Below are 27552 nucleotides of genomic sequence, written 5' to 3' on the forward strand. Positions count from 1 at the left end.
ATGGATGACTTGCAATAATTTATGGAATATTACCCAAGGAAATAAAAGATTGCCGTGATCCAGAGGAGGAGGACAGAGGCACGTGCTCCTCTTGTAAAAGACCATTTTGTGATAAAAATGTACCCTGGATCTACATTTCAGTATAGATCATCAAAACCTGTCAGCAGCGAGTAAAACTAGTGTGTGTGTGTGTGTGTGTGTCTTTTTAAACTCATCTTAGTGATGTTGGTAACACAGAAATTGAAAAATAGCAACTTAGTTATCAGTGCTTTTGGTACTTGGCTGCTGATTCTTTTCAGTAGGAATATGGAGGAACTGTATTTAGCTGTTGTTAGACACAGAAATAACTGCTGGAGCTGGGTATCCTAATGCAGTTGCTTTCTGCTCGGAGTTGTTAGGGCGGGAACCACGATTCCTTCTCCATGCCCACAAATTCCGCGTTCCCTCTGTTACTGCTCACAAAGAAGGAAGGAGGTGATACAGACTCTTTTCAGTGCCAAAAGCCTCAGCTAGCTCATAGGTGCCAAACAGCCAAGCAACATTTCATCCTTTCCTGGATGCCAAAAGCCTCAAGTATCCCTGCTCCACCTGCCAAAACCTCCAACTTTGTCCTGACAACTCCTGCAGTGCAGGCCTATGTTGTCAATATGAAATTCTGCAACACACTGACAATGGAAAATCTGGATGCAGTATAATATTGAAAAACATGCTGAGATTCGTCTTCGGTTTAGTATCAAAATGAATTACACTGTAAATATTTCCTGTGTGTGACTCTTCTGCGTGTTTTATTTTCCAAAACTTGAATTTGAATTTATTCAAAACTGCTGTAGAATGAAAATATAGAGCAGAATTCAACAGAGTGTTAAACTACATCTGAGTCCCCAGATGTGTTCCTTCATATAGCCGTACAAGTCCATCATTTGCCTTTTTGGCTCTTTTCTTGCTGGTCATTCTCCTGGTCTGTCACTGAGCTTTACCAGCTTGTGTTTCTGAAACACTCTTTTTGTTACCAGACACAACTTCCATTTTGCTGTTGGTTCCTAGTGTGTGGACAGCCTGACAGTGGCAAGGCCAAATGCAAGGAATGGTTAATGTAACTGAAATAATGTTAGTAATATTAAGACTAATTACTCCAAAACATCTGCTTAAAATAGCTGCAGTTATTCCCAGGTGTCTTTTGTCAGTCTGAAGTGATGCATTAATTTTTTTCCCCTCTCATGGTTTTCTGCAAAGGATTTTATAGTTCTAGATATGTTTTCTTCAGTGTAAGGAATAACATATAATTTATGTTGGTACATATAAATAAAAGATCTATTAAACTTAATGACATATGCAGTGCACAATTAGGCAATCTATAATGTACCCAGCAATAGTGGAAATATAGCAGGAAATGTCTTGAAATCGGTCATAACGAAAAAAGTGGAAGTTTTTCTGCTAAAATCAGGTATTACAAGATCTCATTAATGGTTCTTATTTGTCTGGAAATAAGATTTGACTGTTCTTCTATATAGTTGCTGCCATAACTGGAATGTTTTTTTCTCTAAATCTGTAATCTGCATTCTACGCCTTACTTAGATTGTGTGAAATAGTGGTGTAAATCATTTTTGTATGTGGCCTTAGCAGGGAAAGAGATCTCTAGGATAGTTTGTTGCAAAGCAATGGGCATAACAGCCAAACTTGGAAGTGACGGATACTGTTCTGAGGCTGGATAGCATCTCCAGTGGTTATCGGCAGGTAAATACTTGTTCTTTCAGTTATGTACTCGGCTCGTGGATGCAGTCAACAGTGCAATCTGATACCTTTTCCACTCACTGTAGTGTCTGGAAAGAGGAATCTGGGAAACACATCACAGCTACTCAGGCAGGATATTTTCCCTTCAGTGCCATAATTCCTTGTGCTGCCTCTGTTTGGAGGCATTGTAGGTACTAGGAGAAGAAAATGGCAAAATGCAGTGCTGTGTGTAAAGATTAGTGAACAGCAACATAACCTTGTGCTTTGGAAGTCTCTGGAAGTCAGGATAGTGTTAATAGTATTTATGGGTTGTGAGAGTGGGAAGAAGCAATAAAAAGGAAATGCTTCATCTCTGTTCAAAATACCATCAAGGATGAAATCCACTCCAGGGAAAAAGGCCAGTACTGAGCTTTGGGTATTGCTTAATTTAGGCCTTCAGTGGGACCGAAGTGGTGTTTATACCCTCCAGTAGGTTCTCTCACTTGGACAAATTTAGTCTGTAGAATCTAAATTCTGTACGGAGAAGTGTAGTTATATGCCATGTGTTAATAAATAGCAATATGATATAGCATTGCTAAGAGTCCTTCTGGGGATTCTCTTTTGGAGTTTGGCATGCTTTTACGAATGAATACAAACTGCTTTGATAAGAAGCTATAAGAAAAACCAAAGAGCATTCACCTAGGGATCTGCACTAACATTGGCATAGCAGCGTATACAGTGGCAAATATTCCTTCATAACTAGGTCCTTACTGCCATGGCAAAGGCTTGTTTTGTAGCCATATTTTTCTAACCTGTTTGTGTAGAGCATTTGAAATTCCCATTTAGCACTGGGCATTGTCTGCATTGGAAGATGCTGCCCAGAGATTGCACTGAATCCCTGAATTTTGCCAAGTATCAGAGCTGTGCCCAGCTGCACTGAGGAAGGCCTTGGGACACATCGCAGGGCAGAATTAGGTGTAATTGGGGTTGTGATGTGTACCTGGCAAAAGGACTCTGATTTGGGCTCTCTTGCAGAAGAATCAATGTGTCGGGTCTCTGCTTCTTTTGTTGTACATTGTTGTAATTCCCATGTATAAAACACTACGTGCTTGGCTTGTGTCTGTATTTAAAGTAAAAATGTATGTAAAAGCTCTGGAAAACAAACATTTAAGGTATCAGAGCATTTCTGTTGAGAAGCTGAATCTTTGTTGCACTGAATGCTAAACATTTACATATCCAAGCCTTATGTAATGGATGTCTGAATAATAATAAAACTGCATAAACTGACCTTCATTCTCTGGCACCACATCCCCTTTGAAGTCTGCATGACCAAATTCAAGACAATTATGTCATCCTTCATAACAGCCAAACAAAAGTTTGGCCAAATAGTCATTTTTTCTCCATATAACAGCACTGTGTTTGATTTTGCAATGTGTGTCAATGTAGCTGTTGTTATTTACTGGCTGTTACAAGTGACAGTAAAAATCCCCTTGTTTTAGATTAATGATCAGCCCTGGTAACATCTGTATTTCATTTATTTTACCTCAGTGCCCACTTCTGCAGTAGTCAGTTCCTTTGAGAAGCACAGTGCAAAGCAAGCACAGACTGCATGCGTGCGCACAGCTAGCAGAAGGTGGTGTTACTGTATATGCCCATATGTGGCAGAAGCAACACGGAGCCCTGGACGGAAGAAGGGAACTTGGCACTAGCATTTCCCCCCCTCCAAATCTTCCAGTGCCATACTTTCATTAAAGTTCTTCAAGAACAAGGCTGTCTCTGTCAGTTAAGGGTTGTCAGCAGAGGCTCAGATTGCACATTGCTGGGCCTCAGACCTTCAGGAAACCTTGGCATACTGTCATCTCAGCCTTTGAGGCTCAGCCTGTGTCACGAAATGTTTCAAAACTTGTAGTTTATTTTCCCCCATCCCCTAATTCAAGCGTTTCAAGGCTCATGTGCAGCATTGTGACTTACCCTTTTATTATTTTGAAAATTAATAATATATATTGGATGCATAGTTTGGGATGAAATATTTTGAACTATCTTTATCATATGTGCTGGAGTTGTTTCTGCAGAGAAAGCTGTATAGGTTCTGAAATACATTTGCCTTAAATGCAATGCTTGTATTCTAACCCTGTGTTCCCATTTGGTGCTTTTGGAATGGATACAACTACAGCTAATGTGGCTGGATCAAGTGGAAGAGTGGTGCCTTTTGCCATCTAGTTTTATGTAAAGAGCAGCAAATCATCCAGGTTTTTCTTAAAGTTATGTTAATAGCTGTTTCAAGTTATTTTGTCTGGTTTCATTACAGCACAGGCGGCTTTATTTGATCATGTTATATCACAGGTGTACATGTACATGTGTACATATACATGCACGTGTAGGTACACAAGTACGTTCATTATGAAGCATGTAAACCGTAAGCTTAATGTATATGTAGTAGTACGTCTGTTGGAAAATTGAGCCACTAAATGAAAAACACGTAGCAGAGTGTCACTACTGAAACATATTAGAATTATGACTTAAGACAGTAAAAACATGAAAAATAAAAGTTAAGAAGCAAGCCTTGAATGTAGTTCTGAGATACAATAATACTCTTTGTGCCCAATTGCAATTAGCTCTTGATTTAATTCCTAAATGAGCTTCCAAGGTTTTGTTGGTTTAAATCATGATGTTGGTGATCTTTGCTTTATTTTACTTTAATTTGGTACCGTGGTGTAGACAAATGTAACATGTAGAGTTTATGAAACCAGACAGCTAGTAAATCAATATTATTTTGCTAGTAAATTACGAAGGCAGTGCAAGCTGCTTTTAACTCTTTCCCATGGGACAAGTAGTTTGAACTAGCCGGAGTTTAAATCAACACTGTGGGCACTGAATTAGTCAATGATTCTGAAGAGGGCTTTGTTGGCATAAACTTCTGCTTTGATCATCCTAGTATTTACAGCTTTTTAATTAGATACAGTTCAGAACAATGATTTTTATCAAAACAGTTTGGTAAGTGAACAACTGGACATTGTTTAGAGCTCTAGATGGCATTCTGTCTGTTAATATCATGTGGCTGGTTTTAATACAATGCTGAAGTTAGGATTATTTTAGGCATTGTCACTGCTTTGTCCAAAGAAACTTTGTATTTTACAAGAGATTGTGACATGTACTGCCTTTTTTATTATTTATTTTATTTATTTATTTTTTTAAATATCATAATTTTGAACCATTCTTAACGTACTAAAAACCAATTCTTTGCCTTGGGATTACAGAGGACAAACTTTAATTTTGCACTCATAAATTTGAAAGAAGTGACTCTTGTTCATCTCAACTTATTTTCATGTGCTGAGTGATTTGTTGGGAAGTGCTGAGCTCTTTTTGCTCAAGATTGAAGGCAGTTACTTCCATTTTCAGTGTCAGACATTTCAGAGTTGGCTTCTGATGTAAAGCAAGCCCAACGCCAGTGAAAAAATTCCTCGGGGATCTTGGCAGAGCAGGGCTCTATCGTTTCTGGAATAGTAGATTGCTTTAAAAGTGTACTTAAGCCAAAGTAAGTGTTTGTAAAATTTGTAAACCGAGGGGAGCAGGAAAGTTAAGGAGCCACTGATGTGTTTAGACCAGTGCCTGCAGTTTGCTGTTCAAATGGTGATAAGTTATCTAATTAACAAAATAAATTCTTCAAAAAGCTCTAGTTTTCTGAGGAAGGGATGAAAAAGTTTGGAAATTGCTGATGTTTCTGTTAGCAGTTTAGCTTTGTGGAATAGTGGTGTTATATCAAATCTTCCTGCTCTTATTAATGCCTTTAAAATGTGTTTGAATAGTCCTTAACTCTGTTTAAGTACAGCTAAGCTTAACTATGTGCCATTTGGGTTTCTAAAAGGATGCTTGCTCAATATTATTGCTTCCGACTGCAATGCAAATGCAGCCTGTGTGACAGCTGATGCACAAAGAGAGCAGTTCGCTCAAGTTCTGTGGCACTTGATTATTGACATTATATTTAGAAGAAAATCCCTTTGTCTACATAGCATGGTACTGGGTCATATTCCTTGTACGGCTCTGTTTTGAAAACAGCTTTGTTTTTATTGTTTGCCATTTTTGCTTCGAGTTGTTAGGCTATTGTCTGAGTCAACTTTCTTCATGGCTGAAGATGAGCTGACGTTATCTGTGCCGTTGAAATTTAAGGAGAGTTATGTATTATTTTTTCTTGTACCATAATATTCAAATTATACATCCCTCACTTCCTTTCAAATTACTTTTTTGAGGCATTTCGGAAGAAAATAAGACTAAGTTTTGTCTCATGAGCTTACTTACGTTTTCTCAAAACAAACAAACAAACAAACAAACCACACATACAAAACTAAACAAAACAAAACAAGAAAACCACCTGGATTACTAAAATATGTTCATCTGGTTTAGTATTAAGATGTGTACAAATGTCTTGCACTTCTCTGGATTCAGTCACACACAAAAATCTTTGAAGTATTTTAAGCGTTTATTTTTAACTGGCACCTCTGAAGACCTGAATGCTCATTTGGATGTAATTTATGGAGTAAAGTAATGTTTTTGTCTCTGTTCCTTATGCTGTTTGCTGACACACAGACCTTGGTTAGTGTTTCTCTGCCCTTGTTTTTTGGGAAGGGGTAGTGAAGATGCTACAATGCTATCAGATTAAGCTGTGCCTTTCTATGCAGTCAAAAATTATAGAAATGTGGATGTGCTGCCTCAGTTTCTCTCTGTGAGTTGTGACTTGGGTGCCCACTGAAGTCAATAGGAACGAAATACTGGCTGTACAAATAATTATTTCAGTTAAGCTCGGGTGTACCCTACATCCTCTCACATTTGCAGTTGTACTGGAACACAGGGTAAACATTGCTCAATATTCTGTCACTTGGGATAAATTACTCTCGCTGCCTTACTTCTATCTGGGCTATGGCTTTTGCTCATAGTGGTGCAAAGAACAGGCACATAGTTATGTTTGGAGTTTATGTGCAAACACTATCAACATGGTGATTAGAGTGGCTAGTGTTTTCATCTCCATCTGGTGGGTATAATTCGGGATTTATAAAAAAATCTCAACTTCTTTGTGATGACAACCCATCACGTATGTCTGATGACTCTCAAGGAATCATATGGTATGCTTGGTTACAAAAATCTGCATGTGTTTTTTCAAGAAAGAAATTTTAATGGTTGCAGGGACAGAGGAATGAAAGTAGGATTTAAATGGAACACATGACGAACAATTGTGAAATCAGAAAGAAATGCTTGGGGAAACCCTGAATTTGATTTTTCCTATGCTTTCTTCATGAAGGAAATTTATAAAATAAAAGTGGTACTCTCCTGAAGCAGAACATTATGGAATAATTAGATTCATGTTGCTTTTTGAGATTGAATTCTTATGGTAAGAGCTTACCATGTTCTAAAATACTTGGAGAATTTTTTCTGGAAAATATGAATTTTCTTCAACTGGATACAATTCAAATCAAAAATGATATTCTGAGGGGGGGTCAAGAAGATTTTTTTTCTTTTTGATCCAATATCTTTTTATTTGTGTTGTCTGGTAATAATGTGTTTTTGAAGACCATGTGAGAAGCTTAAATCACTGTTTAATTGCTGTAGCCTACAAATCATTTTAAGCCTTTCCTAATCTCTCTTAAATTAATAAGGCATTTTGTCATGAAGTTGCATTCTTGTTTTACTTCCCTAACTGCAATTCTGGGGCTGCTTTTTACAAAAGGCTTTTGCTGGACATCTGTATGTTGGCAATGATCGCATATTTGGACACAGCAGTCCTTGTGCAGAAAGCAATGCATTAAATACACGGCATCTTCAAACACTCAGCGTATTTTCCCATGTAATTGTTGTATATTAAAATAGTAAATGCATTGAGATGTTGTAAATAAGCAGCAAAGTAATATACTCACTACTAATTATGTCAAGCAGTAAAACATGTAACAAGTCAGTTAATTATTTTTTTTCTCTCTACCCTCCATTTTTTTCAGACCTCCAGAATTACCCGTTCCGATGAAGATAAGGAGGGCTCCTGGGATGCCTGGGGAGCCTGGAGTGATTGCTCACGGACGTGTGGTGGGGGAGCCTCCTATTCACTGAGGAGATGTTTAAATGGCAGGTTAGCCACATGCTTATGTATGCTTGTAAGCTATACCATATTTCCCTGTCTGCTAATTGTGCTCATAGGAAAACAGCGATGCTTCTGTTTTTGAAACTAAATGCTGTATTACAGATCAAGTGTCATAAAATCCTATTTTTAATATGTTTCTTTACTATATTAGATAAATATCTTAATGCTCAACTCTGATAGATCTTAAGGGTGTAATTAAGTATGTTAATGGAATAGCAAGAATGATTTTAGTATGGTCAAGTATTAAGAGAAATCTCTGCCATGGGAATGCAAAGTGAATGCTGGGTTACCTGGATACAAATTGGATCTGAAGTAATGTTCAATATGCAGTCTCCTCCATCTCTTCCCTGTAGTAAAACAAACAAACAAACAAAAAAATCCAAGTGACTAACTCTACGTATAGATGTATCAAATGCTGCTTTATGTTATGAAAAGTTTTCCTCTGCCAGTTCTTTCTGTGCAGTGGTGCTGGTGGCCATATGTGTTCGTGGATAAGCTTCAGTGTAGCATGAAGAGAACAGTGTATGCGGTGAAAAGCATTTACCTCAGTAGTAAAACTGAACTAATATAGGACTTGTTACTACAATCCTAAAAGCATGAGTAATGCAATAGGGCTGTAGTCAGGCGAGAAGAGATCTCAACCAGCTTAGAAGCATCTGTGCCGGCATCCATATTTGCTTGCTTTACTTGAGTTGTTCCTAACCATTTTTGTAAACTGCTGATTATTTCTTAATTTTTTGAGTTAAATGCAGTATCACCCGGAAAGTCAATTTCTCTTGGAGAAGGCTGATAATGTGATGTGCAAACTGTATGAAATACAAGTTTAAAAGATGATTAAAATGCTGCCTATTCCTTTCAGTGCAGAATGCACAAAGATCTTTGAAAATAGTAATATTTCCAGCAAGAAGCCATGATATTCTACTAGTGTGTTAGTGACTGTGAAATGAGCGCAATAAATTGTAGCAATATAAATTCCACTGTGGTTTTATTAATATTTTTAATGCGATCCCCTGTGAAAAAAACATGTGTTTTCCATACCTTGACAAATGTGTAGTTTAAAAGTTTTTTTTTTTTCCTGTGCTTTACTGTTGTAATGTCCAGGAAATGCACGATTGTGAAACGAAGTTTTCACATTTGTATGTATCATAAACATTTTTTACATGCACGTTGTGATACGATCATTCTTGCAAAAATTGGAAATTTGAGACGTAATATCTTGAGCTTGGAGAACTGTACCTTCAGCTCAGCTGGTTGAACTCTTGCTCCAGACATCAATTGCTCTTTCTTTTTTAAAAATGTATTTTTTCAGTCTCTTGCATTTTAAAAAGCTTTTTAATATTTGCAATTAATTTCCATACAAAAAGTGAAAAATTTAGTCCAAGAGCTGTAAACGACCAGCTATCTGTTTGTTCTTCTTCAGTGTTAGGCAGGTCTTTTTACAGTTCAAAGGCATTATTCCAAAACACTTTTTCTGATTTTAGAGATATCGCTAAATGTAATTTCCCATCAAGTCATGAAGAATACATTTCCAGTTCTTTCAAGGGCTTGATTTTGCCATTCTTACTTTAGAACAAGAATATCTTACCCTGTGAAAAAGTGCCAGTCAGTTATCCAGAAGTTTGGCAAACTCTGTCCCTGAAAAGGTGTGAAATCCTCACACCCCCATATTTCTATGAAAGAACAATAAATAATCATGACTTTATTATATGCCTGTTACTTCACCTACTAGTAACAGATTTCACTATGGAGCTAGGTTTCACAATTCACATGCATGTGTTGGGAACCTTAGGAACTCAGGCAGTCTGTGAGAATTACATTTCATTTAAAATTAGGAATTCTGCTCATTCCTTCAGATCAGTAAAATTACATGCTGTTCTTCAACATAGTGCATTGTGTGGGGGGATAAAGAAAGTTTTGAGGCTGTTTTTTCTTTCCTAATTGAATTCGGGGAAGTAAAATTAATGCTCATTAGCTATAAGCTTGATTAAAGAATTGCTTAGATATTCTGATCCTCTTTTCTTCTGGGTTACATCCCATGGATTAGAAGTAACTTGCTGAAGTCAGCATCGATCAGGCTTTATGGATGCATTATGAGTTCTTTTTCACAAAATAAATGTGTTTTTCATAAGATTTGCAGCAAATTGGGCTCACAGAGAAAGCCACATGTTCTTTGCTGAAGAGACAGCAGCGTAACCTGTTGAGTCCCCAGATCCCCTTTGTATTTAAACCTTGTATTTTGAGTTCAAATTATGGTAGGGCAGAAGTAATAAAAGTCTAATTTTCAAGAGGATAACTAGCTCTAAAACATGCAGGGTTGTATTTTGCTGTAATGCAGTGTAACCTTTTTTAATCTATTTTTCAGGAACTGTGAAGGTCGGAATATTCGATACAAAACCTGCAGTAGTAATGTGAGTCTGGCTTTTAACCCTATTTTACAGCTTCTTCTACTTATTCAAACAATGTGTTAAAGTTTAAGAAATGCTGCTTCCTATTTAAAAACTTATGGTGGATAATTTTCTTTCCATCATTATTACCGTTTTTTAAGATTTCGCTCTGCATGACACCATGAAGTTTGAAATTTAGGCTTCCCAAATGGATATTTTCTTTTCAAATTGTAGTGCCAATTGTGATTTAGAACACTTTATATCATTTATAAGGAAAGTTACACATTTTGGAGTATTAACAAATCAGTTCTCATCTTAAAGTAGCAAGTGCTTTTCCTGGGGTGCTGTCTTTCAGATGAAGCATTAAACTGGGGTCCTGATCATTTGTAATCACTAGCGATAGTACACCACTCGTCACATGAGCAAAGAAGGTAACCACCTGTGTAGCTTTCAAATCCTAAATTGGATAATTACTACTTACATTCCCTCTGTTTGCCTAAGCCCAGCTCTTTATATTTCTATATGTATAAGTATGTATATTTAGGTACACTGGCATAGACAATTTCCGTGACTGAATATGAAGCTGGAGATTTGAATATGCAGTTACTGTTACTATGATGCAATCAAATTTTATTTTTACAGACACATTTTATGAAAACTAGTCACATATGGCATACTTCATGACGTGCACTCAACTGATTTGTAGTGATGCTTTATGCTGTTTAAACAGCTGCTTTCTTTCACACCAGATGTTGTAGTCTGTTCAAGGTGTGCAGCTCATGCAGGATTTTGTGATACCACTGATCATCAGACCACGTGCACAAACACAATAATTCATAATGGGGCGGTTTATGATCTGCAGTCACCTCCTAGTATGGGTTACCTTACAGTACAATATGACATCCTCACAATCCCGTTCCAGAATAGAGGGAAGATAGACAAAGTAAAAGCATCTTATCTCCATTTTGCTGTAGTGCATTTGATTCACCTGCTTCTGCCTCTGGGAGAAAGGTAACAATTTTCACACAAATACCCCTTAAAAGGTGAGCTGTGCAGTTGCCTTGCATTGAGTTATACCCAAGGAAGACCAGGTGATAATCAAGGTATTGCCAACTCTCTGATTTCTGCCTGTGTCAGGCAGCTGTGAAGTATGACACATGCTCCTTAGGAGACCTGATTCTGGAAGTTGCCCAGTAAGTATGTTGAATCAGTGTATCTCCTGGGAGAACTGGCCATCCCCACTCTTCAGTTTGCCACACCTATGGTTTCTTCTGTGCCAGTTGGCTTCTGACCTCTTCAGGAACAAGACTTACTAGCACCTTGAATTGTTCTAACACTCCACTTCTTGGTGTTGGATGGAGTTTCCACCATTGGATGGAGGTTTTTTTCCTGGCAGAAGCTAGTGGAAGTGATTAATGAATCAGGCCCAGTACATGCAAAAGTCAGATCCTGGAGACAAACCCTGTCACTTGACCTTTCAGAAGTAAAGGCCTAGTAGTTTAGTACAGCATGTCCTTACCTTATAAATAAAAATAATAAATAAATAAATTTTAAATAAATAAAAATACCACACACACACAAAATCAGTCTCTTAAAGCTGTGTGATAAACTAGATTGCAGCCAGACAGTATGTAAGCAATAAACAAAATGCCACCGTATAAAATGCTTGCTACATTCCTGATCTAGATAAATGTACTTTATATGCAATAATATATAAGTAGGATATATATGTATAATATATATAATATAATATACATGTAGGATATACATGTATATCCTTGCTTGATGCAGTGCACTCCCACTTCCTATGCAACAGTACAAACAAGTCAGCGTAGTATACTATGTTCCTCCAGTGAAACAATCAGGAAACTACATAGTGTACAGAAAAAGGAGAAAGATGAGATCAATTTGTGCATAGATCTCTGTTTATAGCAGAAGTTACATGCTTTTTGGAAACATAAGATCCATTGCGGACACTGATTGTTCTGAGGATTACGCAGTAAAAATCTATGGCGAGAATGAAGGCACTCAATACCATATCCTTTCTGAACCCCCAGGGAGTTTTTCTGAAATCACTAGGACCTGTTTTTTAACTTTAAGACTTATTTTAAAGCGATAAGTGGCTAGCATCTTGTATGTGAATATGTTTGAATTTATGATGATTCAAATGCTAATTTCCAGACAGGAAGCTGCATTTACAGTTCTGCTTTTGGGGCATGTCTGAAAGGGGTCAGTTTTCTATTTCAGTTCAGATAGAGCCAGATCTCTCAGGAACTGTTTTTGCTAGATTATGGATCAGATAATGGAGAACTCCAGAGAAAAATAAATTTCATGAGATTTCCATTGTTAGTACAGTGGAAAGTTGATCTTTGAATTAGGCCTCACTGAATTAAAACCTAGTATTAGACCTGATTTAACCTTGAAATGGGAGCTTAGACCTAATGCCAGACTAGGACTAGGCCAGTCCTCTTTAAAATGATACAATTTTCCCCAAAGCATTATTTCTAATTAATGTTTCTCACTTGAAGAGTAAAATTTTAGTTTGAAAATTAAGAGTTTAAACTAGCTTCTTTCCATATTAGTAGGTATTATTGTTAACCACATGAGACATTCGGTATATATACAGTGTAAAATCGTCTGCAAATGTAATTTTGCTACATGATACATTACACCACTAACATCTATATTGGGGAGTACAAATGAAGCACAACTTAATGTGTGTGTCATTCTAATGAAAAGAGCAAGAATCATTTTACCAGAAAATTGGTTTCATCTGGATTTGTAATAGAATAGTAGTAAGTTCGCTGAACTCAAGCATAGTTCCAGAATAATATTAGTGATGTTTCAATCAAAAAAATCAATTCAAGGTCTTAGCAACAAAATAATTGCTGAGATTATTAAGGCATACATATGTTTAGCCTGCTTATCTTTCTGTCTATAACTGGGATGCCATGTGCTTGGTTTCTTAGAACTGTATGTGTGCTTTCAGCTTTTCTTAAAGAAACTTTAGAGAAATAAATGATACAAACTATTCATTATATGCTGTTCAATGTGATTTTCAGTCTTTCTTAAACCCCTTTTTTATATTTCCATTTTTGTATATACTGTTACATTCTGATGCTATGATGTGCACTATATGGAAGTGTTTAAGATAATCCTTTAGGGTCTTATTCATAGAACAAGTTATTTGGGCCATTTCCCCATAAATTTCACATTCTTACGTGCCAAAAAGTCACTTATATGTTTGCCAGAGTGACTCTCCTACAGTTAAGAAAAAAAACATTTTGTAACAGATTTGCTCAAGTTTAATTCCACTGTAAACTTTTATTATATACAGATAATGCTCACACCTGTTCAGCATATTTATTGTATTGTTGTCTCAGCATCCACCTATTAACCAGTTCACTTATCTTATTCAGAAAATCTTGGCTGATCTATCTCTGCTCTATTCCTATAATATTTCACTATGAGTTGCATAGTTTCTTTCTAATCTGTTTGCTTATTTTTTTTATTTAATAATGCTGATATACCCTATAGCTGTCCTGGCTAGGGTTTCTAGCTCAGGTATCTTGATTTTACTAAGAAGTGGCCTGAAAATTGCCTCTGAATAACTTAGAACCTGAAGCTAGTTTCAAAAAGAAAACAAAACAATGACTTCATCAGTTTTGGCTAGGTTAAAACAAACTGAGATTCAAAGAACAAAACTAGACAAAGGACTAGACTTTCTTTGGTGTCATCATTTTTACTGGGAATTTTCTTGCCTTCTCTTTTGTGCTTTTTTCAGCAGAGTAATTGTTGGCAGGAATCACAGGGTCTGATGCAACCTTCATATTTTGTCCATGAACATTGCTTACAAAGATTCAGATTTCCCAGGTTAGCTTTGTTTTCAAAGACTATGAATAGTCACTGCCAAAACTAAAACGATACATTTCATAGGAAGCCAGCCCTTAAATGCAGTAGTTTTAATGATCTGTCACAAAAAGAATGGGAGATTATATATATGTTTTAAACTGCATGGTAGTGATGTCTGAAGCATCTTTTTCAGATCTGCCTGTCTAATATGTTCATAAGTCATGTCATAAATACAATTCATTACACTATGAAATCTGGATGTGATTATTTTGCCAACGTTTTCATGTATTAGACATCATAGATATCTGTTCAGCTCCTTATGTTTTGTATGAAGCTACGAGTGGCCTGGCTTTGGTTCAGTGCTTTGAGTACAAGGCAAAAGTGATTGCTGAAGTTAGGAAATGTGAAAAATCCTGAAGTTGATAGCAAAAATATTTAAAAAAAAAATAAGAAAAAAAGTGTGGAATATTGACAGGGTAGGGGGAAAGAAGGAATAGAAGGAATGAATTGATATCTGAAATAGATTAAAACCACAGAGTAAGGATTGTTGCTCCTGTATCATTGGCTGACAAGCAGCCTTGCCCACTTCCCACACATGCTTCTCCTTTGCCTACCTCTCCCACATCTTGTCCCCTCATTTTTCCTTTCTACTTTTTAAGCCCCCCCCTCACTTTTCTGACCCAGTCCAATGAAATCAATCTGAAGTCTGAATCCTCTTGTTGTCTTGATTACATTCCTTTCTGTGCTTATTCGTCTTTCTGTTTAGATTATGAACTCGTTTCTTTATACAAACATATATTGCTCTGAGGAAAACGGATCTGAACTCGGTTGTCATCCAAATTCTACAATAACGTAAATGATAATTTCAGCCCTCTGATATCCCTTTGTGATGTTCCTTTTAGGCTCCTGCTTTTGAACACAGTTCAAACATAAAGCAGGTGGAGTTGGCATGTGAATCAGGAGTTGCCACAGTCTCTTTGTGTTCTTTGAAGATGCCAAAAGAGAATAGGGAGATGAAAATTCACTTGCTCTCCAGCAGTCAGGAACTGAGTGGAAGGGGCTGCATTGTGTTGAATCAGTGAGAAGCGTACAGGAACCATAGGTTGACATTCTGACATTGTGGTGTTTGTGTCTTGGCATTGCATCAACACCTAGCGATAATGAGTTGTAAGAACAGCCTGTCAAAACTCAGCCTAAGGACATTTCTCTGCCTATTTTACAGATAGCATTTTAGTTCTTTGTTATGAAAATGAAGCTGTGCACGGTTGAATAACACTAGTCCAAAATATTGCTTCTAACTTTACTTCTACTATTTCTTATCCTTAGCTTCTCCTCCATTTGCAATGGTGGAAGGGAACCATATGGTATCCATATGAATTCTGGTGTCCTCCCTGCTTTTTAGCCTTGTAGTTATGGTAAATGGGAGGTGACAGATAAGTCCAAGCCAAATTCTGTTCTCATTTACACCCATGCAAATTTGGGGAATTTCTCTGGAATGATAGTAAATAAGGGTACTTTCTAACAGTATTTGCTTCACGTTTTTAGAAGCTCTCACTTGTGGGATTTTGCACAGGCAAAACTCTTGAAGTGTTACATAAACTGTAATTTAAAATTTTCCTTTTCTTATTTCATCATGTTATTGTTTAAACAAACTAGACTCAACCTAGAAGTATCCCAGGTTAAAAATATGAGATGTACTAGCATAATTTTAATTTACTGTCACTGTAAGGCGTAGGACCAGGCAGTGTTGAAAAGCATTGCTGGGAATGATCAGTGAATTGCTCAGTGCACTTTGCAAAAGCTCCTTGTGCTGATCTATAAAGGCACCACTGATTTTAGAAGTTTTTTATGAACTACAGATGAGCCAGAGACATCTCTTGGTTGCCGTTTCCTATAGTGAAGATAAAAATAATTATAAAAAAAAATGAGGAACTGACAAAGTATCATGCTAATGCAGTACCAACTCATTTAGATTCATATGACAAAATGGTGTCAGGAAGATATGTTGAGGACACTGGAGTAAATTCATACCATTCTTATGTATGTTTTAATCCGTAGTATCATGTAATGCACTTGCTGTTTCATTAGTTTTTTTTTTTCAGGGGATGCTCAGTTCTCTGATAATGTTGAAGCACAGTTCAGGATTAGTATTTTTAACTAATTCTGAGTAATAAGTTCTAGGAGTTCAGCCGACACATCACAATCTTTCAGCCTTATATCCAATGAAAACAAATCTTTGTTAAAATCAGCCTCACATCTGGCATGTATGTGCAGTTGGAATTCTTGGAAGAATATCCTCTCAGTCTGGCATATGGACTGTTTGACACTGGACATACTTCTAAGGGAAGTCTTCAGTGAGAGATTGTTTGACACACTAACTCCTTTGTCAGTACTTTACCAAAGTTCCTTTTGAATAAATCAATATTCATCTCCTTTCCTGTCACTGTAGTTTAATATTAACATCATTGTTTGGGTGCAATGTTTTATACATAAAAAATAAAAATAAAATTTGAATATTCCAAACTTCGTTACCGAGACATTTATTGTATTTTGTATTTTAGCTATATATGCTGAGGCTCTGTATGGGAGGAAGTATTGAACTGTCTCCTTAGAACTAGCACTATATAATTATTACTGATTTGAAGTATTTTTTTTATTTCAACAAAGTACTACTTTTTCCATTGAGGTGAAGATCTTTTTGTAACTATAGTAAAGGACAAAATTCTGGTGTCTTTCAGGCTTTAGAAGTGAATGTACAATATGGTGTCATAAAAAGTAGCGTTTTAAAATTATTCTCATGTATCAGTTGTGTTATTACTGGGATATGGTTAATATTCTGTTTCCTGTATTGTAAGCAATGGATTAAGGAACATAAATTGTTTTAATACACACAGTAGAACACTGCAGTGTGACATATTTAAGAGTTGTACTTGAAGATCCTTGTGGGTCCTTTCCAACTCGGGATATTCCATGATTCTGTGATATTTTTTGTAACATTCCTGAAACAAGCCTACCTGAATAGGTTCTATCTAATTCTCAGATAACTTTATTAAAAATGCAGATGGTTCACTTTTTTTTTTTTTTTTTAATAATTTATCTTCTTTCATTTGTTTATAGGACTGCCCTTCAGATGTTGGTGACTTTAGAGCACAACAGTGTTCAGCCTACAATGATGTCAAGTACCAGGGACACTTTTATGAGTGGATCCCCGTATATAATGATCCTACTGCACCATGTGCCCTGAAGTGTCAAGCTCTGGGAAAGAACTTGATTGTGGAGCTTGCCCCAAAAGTTCTAGATGGTACTCGTTGCAATATCGAATCCTTGGATATGTGCATCAGTGGAATATGCCAGGTATGTTTGTAGTGGAAATCCAAATACGGCCTTTGTTCTGTGGCACTTTGCACATGAGGTGGCCACTTTTTTTTTTTTTTTTCTCTTTTATATATCAATTTTCTTTAGAAGTATTTGCAAGTACTGCCACCTGGATTGTAGATAACTTACCTTTCTCTTGCACACAGGAGTCCTTGACTGTCTTATCCACTGACATTTTTATATACAAATAACAACTCAATAACATTCACTCATTCTTGTATTTATATTGTAATTTTTAGTCATGTAAAAATTACTGAAACTAGTTAAACCCCAACCTTTGGTATGTCTGCCATGGTATGATGAAATTACATAGACTTCAGATTCATTTTACTTCTTCTCCAAGTCTTTCATCACATGAACTCTGTTATAGAAAAAAAATTATATTTTACAGGCTCCAGCCCAGAATGGCAGTTGGGTGTGTGGGAGTGTGTATGTCTGCCTGTTACATGTGTTACTCTTGCCTCTTTGTTTCATTAAGAAGTTCCTAATCCAGGCAATGAATATGACTACAATAGTTTTGTATTTTTTTTCACAAGGTGCATTCCAAAGATCTGAATCTTAAATTCCTATCATACATTTGTAATTTCTAGATTTCATTGCTAGAGGGGAGGTTCTGCCTCTGATAAAAACATTAAAAATAAACAAGGCTTGCTCAGCTGCCAAACTCTTGCTTTACATACTTGCATCATACTTGCTGTCCTTTGATGGAAGAGGGAGTCTAAGGCCTCCGCAGCCTCTTAAGATGGATATTCACATGAGTTTGATAATTGGGTTAGAAGCTCACTGTCAGAACAAAAGTGGCTGGCAGTTGGATAATACTTCATGTAGAACCAGCTGAAACTTCTCTTTTTTTCTGTCTCCAGGCTTAGCACCTCATAAGGAGGTGTTACATCTTTACTGGCCGACCTGGATCAGGAGACCTAGCCTCCTGATAACCTTAAGGCAAAGAGAGACAGCAGCATAAGATCCCGGTATTTTGTGCTGCCTTAGTAACTGGAAAACAGAAATGCATGAGGAAGGGCAGTACCATACTTCCTTGGTTCTCTTGGCTTGAATATCATCGTTTTTCATCTGTCCCAGTTTTAGTTCTAGCCAGCTGATATTCATTCAGCATTGTGCCTAGTTCTACCCAGTCCTACCCAGACTTCTCTCCTTGTCTGCCTAGTCTCCATATCACCACCTTTTCTGCTTCAGCTGAAAGACAGGCTTCAGGCAGTTGGAAGTGGTTATAAGATTTTTCCTTGCACAGACACAGTCAATGTACAAATGTGCTCTGCATGCTAGGTTTGTAAGAGGCCTTTATAAGTGATATTAATAGCTTAACATAATGGCTTTTTGAACCAATTTCAGACTCAGTAACTTGGAACCAGTTATTTTGAGCTCTACCCAGAGTGGTAACCATTATTATACAGGGTGAAGTTGTGATAGAATTATTTGATTTTTAGTGTATTTTTACTGGAAATCTACCTTTCTATCTACAGTTATTATTAGAGTTATGCTATTAACTTCAGTTAGGGTTTAAAAAAAAGGCTATAATTGAGGCTTTGATCATGTCTCACTATCAAATAAATATTGTAATATTAAGTTTTATAAACAGAACCATCTTAATAGAATGGATATGTTATTGCAATTAGTTTCCTTTCTCTGAATCTGTTGTTGTGTTAAATGCCTGAAAGGAATGTGGCTCAAAAATGCAGTATATAGTCTGGAGAGCAAAATTGCCCCATTATTGGGGAAAAATTGATGTTTGGCAGAAGACTGGTGTGCAAATTACAGCAACATTAATATATGATCTGGACCTTGCTGCGTGTTTTGTGACTTCTATGTATACTGCACTTCCAATACCAATCATGCCAACATACAATGCATCTGCTGCCTCTGAAATAGAAGAAGAGTTCCTTACGGTTTTGCCCTTCAAGAGACAGCATTTGTCAATAGTATTTCACAGAGGTATCCAACAGCATTCATTACTGTACGTGTTTAGATAGGATATACCTCTATAAACAATGGAAGCACTTGCAAAATAATACATTTCTTTGGCAATATTCTTAGTGATGTCTCTTTTAGTATCAACTTTCACCCTGGAGGTTACCAAAGCATTTTGTAGATGATACATCTACAGAAGCCTTTCTCTGAATGAGAATTTGGCTCGGTGATGAGAGGTTTCCAGTGTCTCCCACAGTGACCTTGAACATCCAGAATCTTTAATAAATAGTGTAAAATTCATTTTGGCTAGGCTGGACCAAGTTTTATGAAGAACAGTTGAAAGACATATTCAGAATTGTTGTCTTAAATGTTTTGTGTTAGTATTTTTCAGTATTTCTGTATGTATATTTGACAAATAGTTGGAAATTTAAACAATCAGTTTTTAGAATAACCCAAGTAGTGGCTCAAGAACTTAGTCATTTCAGAAATAGGCACTGGAGCTCTTTTACACTGCTAATGAGATCTTTTTTTTTTCTCCATCTATTCCTTTTTATATTATTATTATTTTAATTGTGCAAAAATATTTTTCAGTGTGAGAGAACATCTTTTAGGAAAAAATCCAAGGTTATAGTATGCAGTTTCATATGTGATTTTACTCATTTATACCTTAATCTAAAATTATAAGCTCTGAGGTGCTTTCTCTGCATTTCCTTTAAGGCACTGGCTATTGGTGAAGTATTTTTGCACTGATAGATTCTTTTTTTTAAGTCTAGATTTGTTGTTTTAGAATTGGAAATTTTTATCGAGGTATCTATATCTGTATCAAGACCTTTGATGTACTTTGAGATCGTACAATAATAATTTTATTTATTTATTTACTCATTTATTTATTTAGTGGTTCTGCTGTTATCAACACTAGGAGTTTTATTTACCAAAGACCTTTAAAGATGATAGTCATTTGACTAATCTTTCTCTTTGTGGACTGTTTTGGGTGCAGAGTGGAAAGGTTGCTTTCTTGTGAAAGGGAGTGGAGAGGGGGGTACTTCCTCAGAAACTGACACCAATCTTTGCTGCTACTCCTGTTTAAGCAGGAAAAGAAAACAAATTGACATCTAATCTTTCCTGGAAGAATACGATTGTTTAGTCAACTGCTGTTAAGTTTGAGAGACAGCAAAAAAATGTGATTCTCCAGGATTGTTGCTATAAGATCAGTCTGTTGGGTTCTGACATATACTTGGCACAGCCTGCAAATAACTTGGCAAGTGTTTTTACAGTTAACTCATCTAAATAAACATGTCATTCTGCTGATGTGGATATCTTTGCTTTTATGCCCGGGAGCACCAAAGAGTTAGTATAAGGAGACTGGCTTGCCCGAGTTCTTTTGCAACTGCTGCTGGTTTTGCTCACTTATTGTCTCAGAAAGCTGGCAAGTTTTATAAGATCTCAGCTTCCCCTGCCACGAGCATGACTGCACTTTCCTCTGTTTCCTTATTCTTGATAAGGTAGGCTTACTTTAGAGGCTGCATCACTAAGCTCTCCTCTTGGATTCTTGTTCTGTAGATTTCCTGGGCAGAGCATGAATTTACAAGGGTGATAACTTTGTATTGTTGAGATTCAGTGCTGATTCTTTGCACTTCCCTTAACAAGCAGACTCAAACTAAAAACATTGTCAAAGAAAATCATGAGACAACAAAACTGCTCTCTGCATGAGAGTTTTGAGGCTTCAGGGAAAGCAAAATCTAAAGGCAGAGGGGCAGGGAAAAGTTTATTGGGAAACTTAATAAGGTATTTTGGGGTTCCTCAAGGCTCAACTGAGCCAAGCAATTTAATCATTATTTATTTATTTTTAAGTCTGCTATTGCCTTGCTTGTGTTACCAAAGCAAATATCTGGGTCTGTTGTGTTAAATGTGGACAGGTCAAAACTTCACTGCCAGGAGGATTTTCACACTTAACTTCTGATATTTTTTCTAGTCTGCACAACTCCCAACACATTTTTTCATACATGTTCCTGCTGTGCCCATCTGGATGTGGGTGGAGACATTTAAAAACATCTGTATGTCAGACACATGTGTGGGCAACGTTTACCCAGTTGCTCCATCTGCCTCGAGGCCTTGCCTCTCCTTGTGTTTTTTTTTTTTTTTTTTTTTTTTTTTTTTTTTTTTTTGGGTTTTAATTCTCTCTCTCTTTTTTTTTTTTTCCTTCCAAAATGCAAAATGGGGTCTTACTTGTTTCAGTACCTAAAATGGTTACACTGATAATTTTCATAATCTGGAGTCATGTGTTTGGACAATAAATTCATGCATCACCCAAGAACTCTGGAGTCCTGAGGAGCAGCCTGACTACTTTTGTACTAGGCTGTCACAATTAGGTCAAAGATGATGTAAATCCTGTGGTGAACTTTCCATTTAGTGTCAGCAAGTTGTTTGTGTTCCAAAAAAGGCAGACTCTACACTATGCTTTGTCGCATATGGCATAAATTTAGCTGACATCAGAACACATCCCATATGTCAAGTGAAGTGCCATTGACTTCTGCCATGTTGATTATTTTCTGTCACATGTCACGATATGCCAAGTAGGTATCTCGCACACTTGCCACCAAAGCAGTCTTACTCTTGATATAAATATCTGTCAGTTTTCATTGAAAACAGTTGCTGTAAGCCTTTAGAAGTCTGCACATTTTTTCATGATTTTTCATGAGCTCTGCTCATGCTTAAAACATAAAATCATAGCAGATTAGTAATTTCTTCTGATTCTGACTCCCTGTATTCTAAGAGTTGTTTTCACAAAGTGCTCGCTTAAGGTGTTCTGTGTCCTTTTACTGTGAGTTGCTGTGGATACTTCTTTTTGCTTGTGTGATAAAGGACTTCCCAAAATGCACAGGAGGTTTGGTGTTCAGATACTTAGGAAGGATACTTCTATCCACAATTACCACAGATTTCCCAGTAAAAACCACAGGAAATGGTAAAGATTTTCATCTCATTTATAAATATATGTAGGAAATGAATCTACAAACATAGTTGTCTATAGCTAGTTTCTAATTTTTTATTATTGTAATGAATAATGAGGTATCGAAGAATATCTTATGCTTTAAAGAGGGATTTGATTCCTTAAAAATACAGAAATTTCTTCTATGTTCCTTCCTGAATTTACTCTAATTTGAATGTTAGGAGTTAAATGGCTATCTAGATATAAATCTAGATATAAATCTTTTTAGCCTTCAAACCTCAACTCATGGGAAGAATTGATTTTGAAGTAGCTTTTTGTTAAGTCTTTTTTTTATACTTATACCCTTTCCTGGGTACTGTTAAGTAGCCAACAGACAGTGTAATTATGTACAAAAGTAAGTAGGAGCACGGAAAGATCCCAGTTCAGAGACCCATACCCTGGCTACATATTTCTGCAGGCACTAGAGCTGGAATTTATCCAGAGTGACTATGGGAGTTACTCATGGAGTTCCAATATATCTTTCTGTCCTGAAGATCTATGTACCAAAATCTCCGTATAGCTACATTCGTGTGACATCTCATAAACCTGTCCTGTGTAACTTGCCAGTGCCACCCTCTGTCACAGAAGTTGGCATTTCCTCTCCCATGGAGGCTCTCAGCACTGCCCAAGCCAGCAGACTGCACAGCCACATTATAGGGGCTCATTCAAACCCCTCTGATGTGACAGCCAACCTCAGGGTAGTGGTTCACATGAGATGACATTGTTGGTGGCTCAAAGGAGAGCTTTTGTGGCACATAATGGTAAGATGCACTGAAAACATCATATGGAATCCCTTGCTTTTAGTTTACAGCTGTTTGCTGCTACTAGAAACTGTCATTTCTTTTTAGACCTTTTATTTTTCTCCACACCACCGTTTCTTATGGAGAAATATAGCTGATGGGGATTTCTTACTGTCTGTGTTTATCCTTCCTTGTCAGATAAGTGGTGGGTTCCTTCTGATCTCCATTTCTTATCTATGTCTTTTTTTTTTTTTTTTTTTTTTAACTGAAGCTCTTTGCCAGGTTTTGTTTTGTTTTAGTGAGCTTTGTACAAATATGATTTTATTTCCCAGCCTAGCAAGGTCCTACAGCATGTGAACAATGATAAAGTCGGTAAGATAATTTAGGATTTGGTTATCTTATTGAACTAGATAATTTGCCTTAGAACTAGAGCTTGCCCTGAACTTGTTGAACTAGAACTTGCCTTAGTAACCTTCAAATTCCCTGGAGCTAGCTTCACCTTCCTATAGCAAGGGAGACTTGTCTGGGCTCAACCAAAAAGAAAAAGTAATCTGATTCCATATATTGATTCCTTTCAAAAGCATTCTCACAAGCAAGAAGCCTAATGGGAATTTGTGTCCTACCCTCTGTGTGTATGTGTATTTTCTAAAATGGAAACAGTGTGGGAAAGGGTACTTACTCTCCTGCTGGGTGGTCCTATGATCTCTCAGCTGCTCTAGCATGTGACAGATCCTGTAGTAAGAGTTAAATGTTTTGGGAACACTTTGTTTTATTTGATGGAAGTGGATTTGCAGAATTGTGGAACACTCCTTAGCCTCTTGCCTTCAGATATAAAAATGTTTGCAGAAATATGTGGAAAGTCTTTTTTAGGAGCCCTTTAGTATGCAATGAATTTTATGCACTGTATTTTTCATTTTTTATTGTTTTACATTCTTTTTCTCTGTATTGAGGGCTGGGGAATTTAAACATCATGGTGTGTCTTCTCATGCCCATCATTCTGACTTATTTTATTCCTCTGTTCTGAACTTTGGATTTTGACATGCTTTTCTTTACTCCCTGCTTTCTTATCCACAAACAACTGAAAACACAAAATCATTTTTCTTGCTCCCAAGAAAATGAAGTAATGGGCTGGGACATACACTGTCAGAGTACATGCTCAAAGTCCCTGAAGGGACCGTAATCTGTTTCTTAAAATATGCTGACACACAGGTCAGATTGCCCGGGCTGCTACTGACCTGCACTAGCTTGCTGGCAGAGACGCAAGACCCTGTGCTACAATCAAACCTTCGTTAGGTTGAGCATAGACGTAAATGAAGAGTTATGAGACAGGACAGTGGGAGAACAAATCAGACCAATTTAATTCAGGGAGGACCAATTAAATATTTAGGGACGATAAAGCAGAATTCTACCTTCAGTAGAAGGTATTCTACCTTAAAAAAAAAAAAAAAAAAAAAAAAGTTACTTTCTGAATTAGAGGGGATATCCTGGTATCTAGCCCTCTATTATTCAGAATCACTTGTAGATGATGATCATGGGAAAGAGTGGGAGTTACTACTTTATATTCTCTCCATGGACATATTTTATCTGCATAGAAATAAACTACAAGCTGAAGTTGTCGCAAAGCAAAGGATGTGAGCATAGACTGCAAAGTAAATGAATAGATGGGCTTTGAATGATAGCCTCTGGATTTTACAGCAGGGCAAAGATGCATGGAAAATACTGACTAAGGCAGAGCAGGATTTTCCCATGATGAATTTTATACTTATGTTTTTATTACCATAAATTCCCATAGCCATATTTAAAGTTATTTGTTGTGTGGATGCAGACATTCCTAACATCTGCCTGCACTGTGATTCTGTGGCAAGACAAATAGGGCAGGAGAAAATGCAACAAATAGCTGACACTGATGCAACAAGATCTGTGTAGTGTGATAGCAGATGTGCCTGTACAGTTAAACGCAGCTTTAATTTTTCAATTTGGAAATTTTTGGTTCGTCTCTTTGTAGAAATAGAAATCTTTTTTCTCTGACCAAGACCTTGAGGATTTTAATTTTCCCTCTTGAGACTGCTTCTAATAAACTGCTATTGCAGATTTATTTTAGTGAGCATGTAAGGATTTCTCACTATTTTCTTTTTTCTTTTACTAGCAAAAGTTGAAATAAAACATATGTCTTTCCTTAGTCAAGTCACAAGACTTGGAGAACATTATTTTTGCCAGAAATAGTTCTGAGGATATCTTGTATTTTGTGCAATGCTGATAACCTTTAAAACTATGTAGATATTTTTGCTCCATTTCAATCTATATTCCAATCTCTTTTAAGGATGAAATAAATAATTTGGTTATGACAGTCCAGCTACTACTGGTTCTGGTGGTAAGGCAGCCCCATCACTTCATTGGATCTGTTTGGTGTAATAGCCTACTTTTATTCAATGTTTTTCACACCTTGACAAATTTCACAGGCAATGAAAACCAATTGCACCTGGTTCACATAGTCTTTACACCCTTCAGCAGATCAGTGGCAGTGGTCCAAACAATACAGGATTCACTTACTGAGAATGACTAGCAACAGATCTGTTACAGGAATATTGCAAAATTTAAACTACTGGGCAACATGTACCAGGATAATGACAGACTGGTCAGGCCTTTAGGGAAAGGATCCCCCTGTAGAATAACTATCACTTTCCTGTTAAGAAATATAATAATTATCTCCATTTATGTATTCTGTAGTACAGCTCCTTGTGCAGCAGAAATGTACTTCTTTCTTAAATTAAGAATATTGGGCACTTCTGCAGGGTTTTCTGCTTTGGCTGAATTTGACTAAATGTCAGCTGAACATTTGTGTTACTACCCCATTCGCAATCTATTTCATGAGTACACACAGATGTGTGTCTTTTGAAATAGCCAAGCCAATGAAAGTAAGAAAATACAAATGTACTGAGTAGACTTCATCTGGATTTCTCTAACCATTCTGTGGTTTACAAAGCAACTCTAGAAGGATGCTAATTATGTCATTGTGAGATATTGTTGAATTGGTTTTCTATTTTTATTTTATTAAAATTAACCAAGTTAATAAAAAGCATCACTCCCTGACATAAGGCTTGCCAGTCCCTTGGGCAAACATGGAACATTAAAAAATGTAATGAACTTACATTGTCATTTTGATGGAATCACTGATAAATGAGGCTATAAATCAAAAAATACTGTTAGAATCAGCTGAGGACAATAAAGTAGTATTTAGCACATACTTGTTTTCAGTGTGGATATTTGCTGAAAATTTAAATTGTCTGTCTGCTAAGAGCTTAGTCTAAGACACGGTAGAGAGAAAAAAATGACACAAGTGCAACTTCAGCATTCAACAATCTTAACATTTCACAGAATGTATATATCTACCTATATGTATCTATCTACCTATATATATCTATCTATATATCTTTATATATCTACCATAAATAAAATCAGCAGTGATTTATTCTTTTGTGGCCACTTCCATTAGGACAACTCAGTATGTTTTTTCTTGCTGCACCTGGATTTCTGGCTCCAGAGAAGCAGGGAGCCCTTTTCTAAAGAGAAATATTGTATATTATTTTATATATTGCTACATACAGTTTCATACTTTCGATAGTAAGTGGTACTTAATGCTCAGTGCTTGTTATGCACAGATCCTGGTGTTTTTACTCATGTTTAACTTCAGTATTCATGTTTTGTGAAGTGTGGCTATACCTTCAGGCTTCTTATTCAAAGCATAGAACCTTGAATCTTTAGTATTCCAGCAATATTTTTATGATTGACACACTCATTTTTATAATTGACAACTCACCTCCCTGAACTGTATTCTACAAAAGATGGTGTCATACCTGTTTTGAAGGAGAGGTCCTGAAGATGGAGGTGAGCAGTCAATTAAGGGAATAACCAAATTAAGGATGCCTAAATCAATGGTCTAATATGCAAAAACTCAAATTTCAAAATCTGATCCTGTAATGAGCCCTGCATGGGCAGTTCTGCATGGTCATTAAGGTAAGACTGAAGGGGTCTTAGGGTTTGCCAGGTATTCCCTACAATGCTTTTTTGCTATGTGGGAAACAGTCACAAATCTGTCCCTCTGTAATCCTATTTTAATGATGGTTTACTATAAACAGCTTCTTAAGAAAGGAAGATCCTTTAGTTTAGTAAATTATATTTTGACTATAAATCAGAATTAAGATGCAATATTGATTTCTTCATTTAAGTCTAACACCTTGACTGAAACCCTACTAAGTGCATAAGAGTTAAAGAAACAGCTGTGGGAGTATCTGAGTGATTTTTGGATTCCTATCTGCAAAGATATTTGTAATGTTCCATAGTCACCTCTAACATAGCAGCAGCAATTTCATTTTTCTTTCATCTGTATTGCTATGTTTTATGCCATGACCTTTTGCTCTTCCTCTGCCTTTCTGAACTTACATGAGCTATTCTAAG

General features: G+C 36.6%; 1 protein-coding gene across 3 annotated transcripts in view; it reads left to right on the top strand.

The window, feature by feature from the left end:
- The window catches only part of ADAMTSL3 (ADAMTS like 3), a 200689-nt gene that overhangs the window by 87799 nt on the left and 85338 nt on the right, over positions 1–27552 (top strand). For all 3 annotated transcript variants that reach the window (XM_032194751.1, XM_032194749.1, XM_032194750.1), the window contains exons 4-6: positions 7695–7822; positions 10197–10242; positions 17188–17424. In XM_032194751.1, the coding sequence (XP_032050642.1) occupies positions 7695–7822; positions 10197–10242; positions 17188–17424 (411 nt within the window). The remainder of the gene's footprint in view (positions 1–7694; positions 7823–10196; positions 10243–17187; positions 17425–27552) is intronic.

This window comes from Aythya fuligula, chromosome 11 (assembly GCF_009819795.1).
Source record: "Aythya fuligula isolate bAytFul2 chromosome 11, bAytFul2.pri, whole genome shotgun sequence".
In the NCBI taxonomy this organism is placed as follows: Eukaryota; Metazoa; Chordata; class Aves; order Anseriformes; family Anatidae; genus Aythya; species Aythya fuligula.